The sequence below is a fragment of the Mustelus asterias genome, chromosome 9 (genome assembly GCF_964213995.1).
Source record: "Mustelus asterias chromosome 9, sMusAst1.hap1.1, whole genome shotgun sequence".
Taxonomy (NCBI): domain Eukaryota; kingdom Metazoa; phylum Chordata; class Chondrichthyes; order Carcharhiniformes; family Triakidae; genus Mustelus; species Mustelus asterias.
The window spans coordinates 44,317,078-44,330,130 of record NC_135809.1 but is presented as its reverse complement, the minus strand read 5'-3'; the positions used below and the strand labels follow the sequence as shown (position 1 = coordinate 44,330,130).

Below are 13,053 nucleotides of genomic sequence, written 5' to 3'. Positions count from 1 at the left end.
GTAGGGAGGCCAGGCCGGCCGTCGTCAGGGAGCCCGGGGGCCGGGAGAAGGGGCAGCAGCTGTGCCCCTCACTGGAGAGTCAGCTCCCTGCGGCTTATTTCATCTGACAATTCGCACCTGTTATGTATTCCCCGCATTGTTTGTTTTTAATTTCAGATTTCCAGATAGTGTTTTGTCCCCTGTTTAAAGTTGTTTTACCGGGTTTTAGTGAGCACCGCACTGTCTGATCAATGTGCAAAACGTCCCAAGGCCCTCTGCGAAGGAAGAGAACAAACTGGAGGAGTGAAACCATGTTGCAGAGTTCAGGAGAGGTCACTGAAGGTTGTTTGGGTTTGGAGGAGGTTTCTCAGGGGATGGGGCCACCAAAGATTAGGATGGAGTTGGTTGAAGGGCCTACCATCGATGGTGAGGCAAAAGGAGAGGTCAGCGTTAGAGGACAGAAGGTTTAATGATGGAGGAGATCAGATTGCAGAGGTACAAAGGGAGGTGGTAGGGAGCAAAATTAGTAGAGGTATCTCTTTTGGGACTAGAATTAGGAAGACTGTACGTCAGAGGACAGGATGATTGATGGAGCATGGTAAGTTTCTGGAATATGGACAACGGAAGGCAGGAAAAAATAATATTGGAGCAATCAAATTTAGTTGTGGCAGAGTGTGGATAATGGAGTAAGTTGGGGCGATAAAGGTGGAAGTGGGTAATATTGCAGAAGCATAAGTAATTTTGGTGACTTAGAGGATGTGTGCTTTGAATTGCAGTTCAAAATCAAACATTTTTATTTTGCTGGAGTGATTGGGGAGGGACAGGATTGGCATCAATGGGAAAGAAACAGTTTATGACAAGCCAAAACATGTGACTTGGTCTTTCAAAAGTCCAGTTGAAGGATGTTAGAATTCATTGTCGTATGAAGAGAGATTGAGCAGTTTAGGCCTATACTCTCTGGAATTTAGAAGAATAAAGGGAGATCAAATTGAGGTATACATGATGATAAAAGGTATGGATAAAGTAGACGTGGGGCAGATGCTTCCTCTTGTGGGGTATTCTAGGACGTGAGGTCATAGTCTTAGGATAAGGGATAGCAAATTTAAAACAGAGTTGAGGAGAAACTATTTCTCCCAAAGGGTTGTGAATCTGGAATTCGCTAAAGTGCGGTGGATGCTGGGACTGAGAGTAAATTTATGAAGGAGTTAGACAGATTTTTAAGTGGTAATGGATGAAAGGTTATGGGGAGAAGGCAGGAAAATGGGGATGAGGAGCATATGTCGTGATCGAATGGCGGAGTGGACTCGATGGGCCAAATGGCCTAATTCTGCTCCTATATCTTAAGAACTTATGAATTTATTTAAGATTAGATTTCATATAGAAAGAGAAATACTTTGGGGTTGAGCAAACTAGTGAAGTGATAGAACCAGATGTCACCAAATCCCAGCCGTACAACCCTCCAAGATTCCTGCGGTCCTCTAATTCTGGCCCCTTACTCATCCTAAATTTTAATTGGTCTTTCAGCTGCCAAGGCTGTAATCTCTGGAATGCCCTCCCCAAACCTCTCTACTTCTCTCCTCCTAAAGCTTCTTAAATTCTACTTCTCTGAGCAATCTTTTAATTCTCTGACCTAATATCTTCCTATGTATTCAAGTATCGGTTCTTACACAGTGGAAGACACAGAATGCATACCAAAATAATAGAAAATTAAGAGGCAAGAGAGATAAAGGAACTTCAAACAATCATGATTGCTAGAAAAAGTAGTAGGAAAACTAAAGGCTGACAAGCCTGCTGGACCCAATTGCTTGTGTCCTAAGGTGTTAAAGGAAGTGCCTGCAGAGATGATGGATGGTTGCAATCTTCCAAAATTCTCTAGATTTGGGGAAGGCCCCAGTGGAGTGAAAATTGCAAATATAACACCAATATTCAAGAAAGGAGGGATACAAAAAGCAGGGAACTATAGGCCACTTAGTCTAACATCTGTCATTGGGAAATATAAGAATCCATTATTGAAGAGGCAGTAACAGGACATTTAGAAAAATATAATACAATCAGGCAGAGTCAGCATGAATTTGTGAAAGGGAAATTGTCTTTGACAAATATATCAAAGCCCTTTGAAGATGTAACAAACAGAGTGGATGAAGGGGGACCAGTAGATGTAGTGTTGATGTAGTTTCCAAAAGGCATTCAATAAGCTTCCACATCAAAGATTTACCACACATAATTATTGGCCTGGATAGAGGATTTGCTAACTAACAAGAAACGGAGTTAAATAAATTGATCATCTTCAGATTGGTAAACTGTAACAAGTGGAGTGCCACAGGGATCAGTGCTGGGGTCTCAATTATTTATGATCTATATTAATTACTTGGATGAAGGGACCATCTATATTGTAGCCATATTTGCTGACAATGTGGAGATAGATACGTAGGAAAGCAAGTTGTGAGGAGATACAAAGTTGGAAAGGACTATAGATAAGTTGAGTGAGTGGGCAAAAAATTGGCAGATCCAGTATAGTGTAGGAAAATGTGAGGAAGTGGCAGGAAGAATAGAAAAGCAGAACATCATTTAAATGGAGAGACTACAGAATCCTGTAGAATGGAGGGATCTTGGTATCTTAGTATATTAATCAATACATTAAAAAGTGAGTATACAGGTACAACAATGAAGTAGGAAGATAAATGTTGGTCTTTACCGCAAGGGGGATGCAGTATCAAAGTAGGCAAGTCATGCTGCAGCTGTATAAGCTATTGGTGAGGCCACACCTAGAGTGCTGAGTACAGTTTTGGTCTCCTTTACTTGCTTTGGAAGCAGTTCAGAGAAGATTCACTGGGCTGATTCCTGGGATGAAGGAGCTGTCTTATGAGGAAAGATTGAATAGGTTGGGTATATATATAGTCATTGAAGTTTAGACGAATGAGGGATCATCTTATTGAAACATATATAATTCTGAGGAGGCTTGACAGAGTAGATGCTAAGAAAATGTTTTCTGTCATGGGGGAGTCTAGAACTTGGGCACAGTTTCAAAATTAGGGGTCTCCCAATTAAGAGTTAAATGGGGAGGAATCTTTTTCTCTAAGGAACATTAGTGTTTTGACTCCTCTCCCCTAAAGAGCATTGAAGACAGGGTCATTATCAAGGCTAAGTGAAACATATTTGATTAACAAAATAGTCAAGGGTTATAGAGGGCTGGTAGGAATTTGGAGTTAAGACTAGAATTGATTAAGTCATATTCTTGAATGACAGAGTAAGTTTGAAAGGCCAAATGATCCACTCTTCCTATTATTCTAATGAAATTGTTTGAAAACATTCCTATGAAGCACTTTGGAATGTTTTTACTATGTTGGGAGTATTACATAAATTCAAGTTGTTGATGTTGACCTGAGAAGCTAGTGACTGGTTCTTTACTTGAACTTTTGCAGTCCTGAAGTGATGGTGTGGCAGGAATTTTAATTATGAGGGTGCTGCAAGAATGTTAATTGAGGATTTCAGGATACATACTGAGAGGGTGTGTGGTTCGAGTGGAACATGGCAGTAATGGTGTTCCTACAACAAAGCTTTGATTATTTTTCTGAATGATAGAATTTTTGGGTGGGGAGCTGATGTGTGGAAGTCACTTTGCTAATAAATTTCAATGGCGCATAGAATCTATTGAATCCATACAGTGCAGAAAGAGGCCATTTGGCCCATCGAGTTTGCACCGACTCTCCGTAAGGGCATCTTACACAGGCTTATGCATCTCTAGATTGTGGGAGGAAACCGGAGGAAATCCGCACAGACATGGGGAGACCGTGCAAACTCCACACAGTCACCCAAGGCCGGAATCGAACCTGGGTCCCTGGTGCTGTAAGGCAGCATTGCTAACCGCTGGACCACCATGCCGACCTTGCATATTGTAGATCATTACAGATACGATGCATATGTTTGAGGTGGATGTTTCCAATGGGGGAGTGGAACACTGATCAGGTGCACTGCTTTGTCCAGGCTACCATTGAGCTCCTTCAGTGTGGCTGTGGCTATCCATTCCAGGCAAACATTGAACATTCTGTATCACAATCGTGTTTTAAGCCTTGTCGATAGAGGTTTTGAGGGCTCCAGAGATGAGCCACTTGTCACAGAGTACTCAGTCTTTGCCTGTTTCCTGAGCAATGGTGTTGATATGGTTGGTCATCAAGCTTCTGTTTGACTGTGACATGAATGATGAGGGACTTGCCAGTGGTATTATTTAAGGTCCAGGTGATAGATATGCTTTTGAAATAAAAGCAGAGAATGCTGAAACACTCACCCAGGTTAAGCAGCATCTCTGGAAAGAAATTGTTAACTTTTCAGGTTGATGACTCCATCAGACCTAGTGAAGAGTCATTGATCTGAAGCAGCAGTTCTGTCCATTTTCTAGTATTTATGTTGTGCTAATACCATCTTGCATTTGACAACCAAGGTCTAGATGTTGTAAATATTTGGCTGCAGACCAATATTATTTGCTTCTTTGTTGAAGGAAATGATAACCGAGCTGAGCATTGTGGAATTTGCAGCCCCAGTGCTTAGGAGGCCACAAATGAATTAATTGGCCAAGGACATTTCCGTGAAGAACTTTCCAATGATGTCTTGGAATACGGTGATTGACCTCCTATAACAAAATCATCTTCCTTTCTATCAAAGATGGCTCTAACCATTCAAGGGTTTGACCCCCATTGGTTTTATTTTTGGTCAGGTTCCTTGGTTCAGTCAGTTGCATTCACCTTGTGTGGATCCAGGCTGTGGTGTGGGCAGGAGCTGACTGGTTCTGTCAGAACTGAGACTGAACATTGGTAAACATGTTAGTACAGTACTACATACATGTAGCATGTGGTACAATTGTTGAGTCATTCCACTACCTTACTTATCGTCTGGAAGAGGTTGATGGGGTGGTACTAACTGAGCTACATTTATCCTGTTTTTTGTCAATGGCACATATGAGGGAAATTTTCCAGATAGCTGTGCTGGAATAGCCACATCTGTACTTCCTCAACAGTTCATGGGGGTCACCTTGTACTGATCCTGATTGTCTGTTTGAGAAGACATTGAATCTCCAGCCTGCTGTTACTCCTGATGATTTGGAAAGGGGAAATCCCATTACTGTTGTGTGCTCTTGAGTTTTTGTAAGTAGGCTTACAAAATGCCATATCAGAAATACAGCCAGAAGTAAAATATATAATAACTCTCAAAAGTGAATAAATATTTCGAAAGGGAAGTTTAAGACAACAGAAATGAAAGAGACATGAAGCCAACTAGGCGTGATGAGTCAGTGGCCTCTTTCCTCACCATCACATTCTGTGATCCTTGGTTAATTGTTGCTGTATGTGAGCAAAGGAAGACAGCAACAATTAGCTTGTCTTAGAGAAATATCCAGCCACGTACTCCTGATGTGGTAAGCTCACAGAAAAGAAAAACCATCCCACTAATACAGAAATCCGGGCAAGTGGCAAGCTGAGAGATTGGAAACTGGGATCTCTTACTAAAATTATGTACATTCCAAACATAATAGTAATTATGAAGTGAATACATGATCAAATTTATTAATGAAAGTAATAATTAAATTATTTTCTGATTAGTCATCTTAATGAAAAGAAACTTTGCGTTTCTCTACAAAGTCAATATATTATCAATTCAGTAACTCTGAACAGGAGAGCAGGCAGGACTGGAAGCAGCTTGGACTGGAGTAATCCTGATCACTTAGGAACAAAAATAGGTCAATTCAACCCATCAAGTCATTCAACTTCAGCTCCATATACCGACCTTTGCTGCACTTGCACAACAAAATTTTGAAAGCTCCAATTGTCACAGTGTCCACTGTCTTTTGAACAAAAGGGTACCAGATTTCCTCTCCTATTTGTGTGCAAAAGAAACTTGTCTGTAACTTGTCGAAAATCCCTCTCAAAAGCATTCCAATTACCTCAGGAAGTGGCCCTTATACAAGCTGAAGACATGATGACAAATACTGTCACTGCAAACAACAACTTCCATCTTATTATAGTTCATCTTTACTGTCCTTCTATCAGATTGGATAATACAAATCAGATTGTGACTAATAAATAAACTTTAACGTTATCCCCTAGTTACCAGTTCAATGGTCAGTGAAAATAGTTAATTCCTATTTAACTCTTTACCATGAAGAGTGCTACTTCCTCCTGAATTGGTTTATACTCCTACGTGCTTCTGGATCAGGAGATTCCGAATTCAAGTCCCAGCCCAGGATTTGAGTACAAAAATCAAGGCTGACTCTGAGAGCAGTATTGATGGTGTAGTGTACTGTCTTTCGGGTGAGACATTAAACCGAGGCCTCATCTCCGTACTCGGGTTGATGTAAAACATCCCTTGGCACTATTTAAAGTGTAGGGATGTATCCCTGGTGTCCTGGCCAATATTTATCCCTCTGTCAACATCACAAAAAACAGATAATCTCTTTCAGCTGTGCATAAATTGGTTGCTACATTTCCTGTATTACAGCAATAACTACATTTCAAAAGTATCTCGATGGTTGTAAGTGTTCCAAGACATCTGGTCATGAAAAGTGCTATATAAATGCAAGTCTGTTTGTCTTTATGGAATCTTAGTAAATCTCTGCAGTAGCCAGTCTAGTGTACCCAAAATAGGTCACAGTATTTTAATTTTGATCTAACCAAATCTAAAATAAATGATTACATTAAAATTACAATGCTAGTGAAAGTGTTGAAATTATACGGGACGATCCTTTAGAACCGAGGTGAGGAGGAATTTCTCAGCCAGAAGTAGTGAATCTGTGGAATTCATTGCCACAGAAGGCCAAGTCATTGAGTGTATTTAAGACAAATAGGCTCTTGATTGGTAAGGGGATCAAAGATTATGGGGAAAAGGTGGGAGAATGGAGTTGAGAAACGTATCAGTCATGATTTAATGGCGGCGCAGAGTCGATGGGCCAAATGGCCTATTTCTGCTCCTATATCTATATCTTATAGTCTTATCTCTTACTTCTGGATCATGAGGTTCTGGATTCAATCCTCAGTCCAAGACTTGAGCACAAAAATCAAGGCTGACACTGAGAACAGTATTGATGGTGTTGTGTACTGTCTTTCGCTGAGACGTTAAAGTGAGGCCTCATCTGCCTGCTTGACTGGATGTAAAACATGTGGATTCTGGAGTTGTTTAAATGTCCATTCATGTCTTGGTGCAGCAGGATTGCATGGCTTAGATCTGATCTGTTGGTTGTGGGATAGTTTAGCACTGTCTTTTGCATGATGCTTCCACTGTTTGGTATGCAAGTAGCCCTGTGTTGTAGCTTCACCAGATTAACACCTCACTTTAAGTAATCTGTGCTGCTCCTGGCTTGCTCTCTTGCTATGAAGGCCAACATACCATTTGCCTTCCTTACTGCCTGCTGCACCTGCATGCTTACCTTCAGCAACTAGTGTTTGAGGACATCTAGGTTGCCTTGCACAATTCTCTCTCTTGATTTATAGCCATTTCATCCTGTTTTTTCTACCAAATTGGATAACCTCACATTTATCCACATTATACTGCATCTGCCATGCATTTGCAAGTGGTTTTTTCCCTCTTGTTGGTTCCCTCACTGTGCCACAGATCCAATCTAGCAGCTATGTCCTTTAGGATTTGGCCTGCTCTTGTAATTCGTGGTACTACCAAACCACATTCCGTGCTCTTGCCATTATCAGTGCTTCCTCTAAATGGTATTCAACACAGAAGATCACAGATTGATCAATTGAATGGACTCGGGAGGTCAGGTGGTAGGAAGTTGTAGGTATTAATCATTCCTTGACTATGTTTGACTTAGTGCCATGAGACTTCATAGGGCAACTCCGTCCTGACTGTATACCCTGTGCTGCCACTGTTGCTTGACAGCCAGATGTCAGTAAGGTAGACTTTTCAGGGTAAATACTACTGGGTTTGCTGTTGTCATTTCCAGTGCCTAGGTTCGAGGCGGGGTGATCCGTCTGCTTTCGTACCTTCTCTTTTCTGTAGCAGTTTGATGCAACAGAGTGACTTGCTAAGCTGTTTCAGTGGGCATCTAAGAATCAGCCATATTACTGGAGCCATATTTAGGCTAGACCCGGTTAGCAGATTTCCTTCCCTAAGGGACATTAGTAAGCCAGGTGGGTTTTTACAACAATTAATAAAGATCACCATTACTGGTCTAGTTTTTAAATTCCAGATCTATTCATCGAATTTAAATTCCGCCATTTGCCATGATGAGATTTGAACCTGTTTCTCTATCATTAGCCTGGGTGTCTATCCGGTGATATTAGCACTGCACCACCACCTCTCCACATTTGTTTTCCTCAATTCTGTCGCTTATCACCTACAAGTCACAATTATTTCTTTGTCTGGCTAAAGCAAACCAAATGAAAGAGATGTTGATTCTGTCACTGGAATTGGTCTCAAATTTCCTGCAGTATCAGATGGAAGATGCATTGCTTCTACAGCATATGTTTCTCTCAAAAGCCAGTGATAGCAATTGGAGCAAGTGCTTGTACGCCACGATCTTGTATTTTGTACTTCTTTTAACAGATTGTTTCTGTTCTCCAATTCATGACAGAGCAGTGGAAAAAGCTCAGTGCTGGAGAGTCTGGTGGGAAGAGATTTGCTCCCCAGAGGTACCGGTATTGTCACTCGAAGACCATTGATTTTGCAGTTAGTGAATGTTTCCCCCGAGGAACAGCGGAAAGGAGCTGGAGATGATGATGGTATGTTATTTTTTATAATTTGTGTTGTATTAATTTACATAAAGTTTGTTCCCATCCTGATTTAGGGCAGAGATGTGAGAATAATGATGCTGACATTATACGATTATGCTGTGCTGAACACCAAACTCTCAAAAGTTCAAAACCTAATCTGGTAGTTTTACTGCAGTTTTCTCTTTCTGTATGGCTGCGATTGAAAACTAAATAGCTGAAGAATCCGAAAAGTATCCTACCACTGATACTATTACTTATATGACACAAATAACATGCATCCTCCAATTCACTAAAGGTAATGGCACTGGAGATCCGCAGGTTAGTTCAGATTCTGTTAGTTGTTTGCTTGAAATTGAATCTAAGTTATTAAAGTTAGGTATATTATAAGTATTTCTACAGTGTAGTTAAAGAGTTTAAGCACATTATCAGTTGAAAGAAATAAACCCTTTCCATGAAATTCGATGGTGAACAGCTTCTGCACTTCTTTGATGTTGAGAATGGTCAAGTGATTCATGTATCACATACTTTTGCAGCTGAGAGTTAATTCTGCAAGGACAAGAGATTGAACCTGAGATAATACAATCCAAGCATGTCTGTTGGATCTATTTAGGAATAAGGTCCAAACTTTTCACAAAAATATGAGACTGGTACTTTTCTAGGTTTCCAAAATCTGCATTTTTCCTTTTTTATCTCCATTGTGATAGCTATGAACCTGAGAAGCAACACGTTTTTGCCTTCAAAGTAGGTGAGCGAGATAAAAGATCAGAAAGGAATATTACAGGGGTTTACACAGTCTTTATTGAGCTCCAGGATTTATAAGCTCAAATTTGTCACAGGATATGATGTATTAAAGTTCTCTCTTTACATCATGACTTGAACATACAATTTTATGGTGTAGTTTTCTTTTGCAAGGCTTTACCTTATATCATTCATTATATTGAAAATCTTGAGCTCATGATTAATATTGGAATTGATCTCAAACCATCCATTGCTGCCTTGGACTCCAGTAATTCTTCTTACTCCCTTCATTTGCAACCATGATTCTCACTCCCTACTTGCTATCATGATCCAGAATTTCAGCTGTCAGATACCGATGCCTAGAAATGACTGAAACTAGACAACTAGTCCACAACATGTGCAGGGCTTAATACTTGCCGCTGATTAAATATTCATTTGAAAATTGTTGGGATGTTAAATATGTTGTTGAATGTTAAGAACATAAGAAATAGGAGCAGGAGTAGGCCATCTAGCCCCTCGAGCCTGCCCCGCCATTCAATAAGATCATGGCTGATCTGACGTGGATCAGTACCACTTACCCGCCTGATCCCCATAACCCTTAATTCCCTTACCGATCAGGAATCCATCCATCCGCGCTTTAAACATATTCAGCGAGGTAGCCTCCACCACTTCAGTGGGCAGAGAATTCCAGAGATTCACCACCCTCTGGGAGAAGAAGTTCCTCCTCAACTAATGCAAGCTGTTGCCACCAATGTTCCCAATTTTTAAAATTTCTATTATTGCCTTAATTGACACAAACATTGCAAAGTATTCCAAATGAAACTTAGGCTGCATCGATCTTGTTTTTCTTCCACAGATAATGTTTATATAATATGTGTCTTTCCTATTTTGCATGAGGGAGAAAGTATTTAATAAACTAAGCATTTCGTAAGCAGATACCCACTTAACTATTCTGCTGTTTCTCTAACTACAGACACAGCCATGTGGAAAAATTATGGCCAACTTTATAAAGGTTTCCACTTCCTCTTGTTTGCTTGTTTGTGTGCATAATGTCTGTTCTCTGCATGGCTTTGAATCATTCCTAGTTTTACACCATTAAAGGATAACCATTTGGGTTTTGCATTCTGTAGGTACCTGTACAAGTCTATTGTAGTTGATGTGAATATTTTAAAATGGGATTTTGTCAGGTAAGAGTATCATGCAGGAGAGGATCAAGGCACAGGTTTTAGTCTTTAGTTTCCATGTGAACATTTGCCTGTATCAGCTGTTCTGTGTTGTTGAGGAGCTCCCCAATGGTACTGGAAATCTTCTCACAAGGCAGTTAAAACGAGCCATACCTGGTGCAACTCGTAATAGAGCAGCATTTGAGGAAGCCTGGAAGTGGATTATTTATTCTTTACCTGTGTACAGGTATAGTCACAAATCTAATGATTTAAATGTAAATAATTACCATAACATTTTGTGCTCATGAGCAGAGGAATACATTTTCAGGGCTTGGAATACATCAGGCACTGTCCAGGTTTGCTGTAATATTTATAGAAATAATGTTTTAAGAAGCACTAGAGAAAGTACAAAAAATATTTAAAAGGATAATATTAGAATTGAGAGGGAACAGCTATCAGGAAAGGATGACCAGGCTTGGGTTCTTTTCCCAAGCAAAGAGAACCCTGACAGGTGATCTATTAGAGAATTTTTGAATTAATTTAAAAGATGGTTCCAATTGTGGGGAGTCCAAATATAGGGGCCATAAATATAATAGACACTAATAAATTCAATAAGTAATTCAGGAAAAATTTCTGAGTGGTTAGAATGTGAAACTTAAAATCACAAAGTGATTGAGGCAAACAACACAAATGCATTTAAAGGAAAATTAAGTATATAAGGGAGAAAGGAATGACAGAATATGTTATGGTGGATGTATTAAAGTGGGAGGAAGTCCCTGTGAAGAATAAAGACTGAACTAGACAAGTTGGGCCAAAAGTCTGCTTTCCAAACTGGAACATTCTGTGTAGTTCTATGTGATTAATTTCATTTAAATTATTTTAAAAGGGCAATTAAGGTCATTGCTGAAATTTTCTATACTTCCTGTTACATGTAAGAATTTACCAGACATATTCAAAATGTAAATACCCATTTTAAAATATTTAAAATGTTTGTATGAGAAAACAAATTATGAATTATTATCCATTGCATGTATACTGCATAGTCGAATATTGAGTGTAGTTATTTTGTACAATGCTTTGCAGATTTTTCTCATTTCCTTTTGTGCCATTCATGCTCGAACCATTCAAAATACACAGTCCCTGCTCAAGAGTTTAAAACACTTGTATATTTGTGCCATCATTATATATAAATGTTTGACCTGTTGTAATGGATAATACAACAAAATGTTTGATTAATCCTATATCTAATTGTATGGTACATATCTTTGTTTTTATGAAGAACGTAGTACAGATTTTAGAAGTGGCAGGATGTGAGAAACAGGACAAGTAGATTATAGTCCAAATATAGGGGCCATAAATATAATAGACACTAATAAATTCAATAAGTAATTCAGGAGAAATTTCTGAGTGGTTAGAATGTGAAACTTAAAATCACAAAGTGATTGAGGCAAACAACACAAATGCATTTAAAGGAAAATTAAGTATATAAGGGAGAAAGGAATGAAGCGGAATATGTATTTGTAATTGGTAATTACCAAAGTAATAGTTTCCTGTGTAAAGGAGCCAAGTGTGATATTGTGGCGATGAAATAAATCAGTTTCAAAATGTATAGTAAAGTTACCCAAATATTGTCTTTTTTTTAATAAGCTTTTTTGTTATGTTTGCAGTTTCTGACCAGACAGGAAAAATTATCATCCAAGTGACACCAAGTCACCAAATAAACTGTCCACAGGGAAATTCTCATTATGATCTGGTGTCACAAATCGCTTGGCTGACTTATGACATCCACACCTGCTGAAATTTTCAGGTTCAAGCCACTGGATTTAAGATGTTACAGTGAATTCAGTACAGCTGTGTCTATTTTCTGCCTCAAAGGAGATTTTAAAATCTACACAGCTTACTGGGACCCTCTTGTGGCTGGGCTAAGGCATGATTCAGGGAGTGTGTAAATAGATTTTTTTTTGAGTAAGTTATTCTGGTATCCTGAATCAGAAATTATGGCATAGATAGAAGCAATTTGGCTTATTGTGCCAGTGCCTAGCTTTTAACTGTTGCTATCTTTGGAAGCTGTTATATTTGGGAAAGAAGGTACTGCGGAGACAGCTGTATTCCATCCTGTTAGTTTTGTGAATATGATGGCAGTTGTTATAATTATATTCAGGTGAGAGATTTCAACAGACTTTACAATGAGACTTGCGTTACCATAGTCTTGCGCCAAGACATAAAGAGCCTGTAAAAAGTGTTTGTGAAATACTAGAAGATAACATAATCACTGCATATTATAACATGGTTCTAATGACCTAACCGTTCTAACCAACTGTTAAGCTAAAGCTCTTCACCCTTCACTTGGTGTTGTATGGTAGTGAAAGAGTTGAGTGGGAAATGACTTAAAGAATGGTATTGATGCAGGTGACAACTGAATCTTTCATCTGATAATGTGTAGATTAGAATCTAACTCATTGACA

The 13,053-nt window shown here is 39.2% G+C and overlaps 1 protein-coding gene across 2 annotated transcripts in view; it reads left to right on the top strand.

The window, feature by feature from the left end:
• Nucleotides 1-13,053, top strand: part of LOC144498656 (dynamin-1-like protein) — a 44,624-nt gene that overhangs the window by 244 nt on the left and 31,327 nt on the right. For both annotated transcript variants that reach the window (XM_078220101.1, XM_078220102.1), the window contains exon 2: nucleotides 8,549-8,696. In XM_078220101.1, coding sequence (XP_078076227.1) covers nucleotides 8,549-8,696 — 148 coding nt within the window. The remainder of the gene's footprint in view (nucleotides 1-8,548; nucleotides 8,697-13,053) is intronic.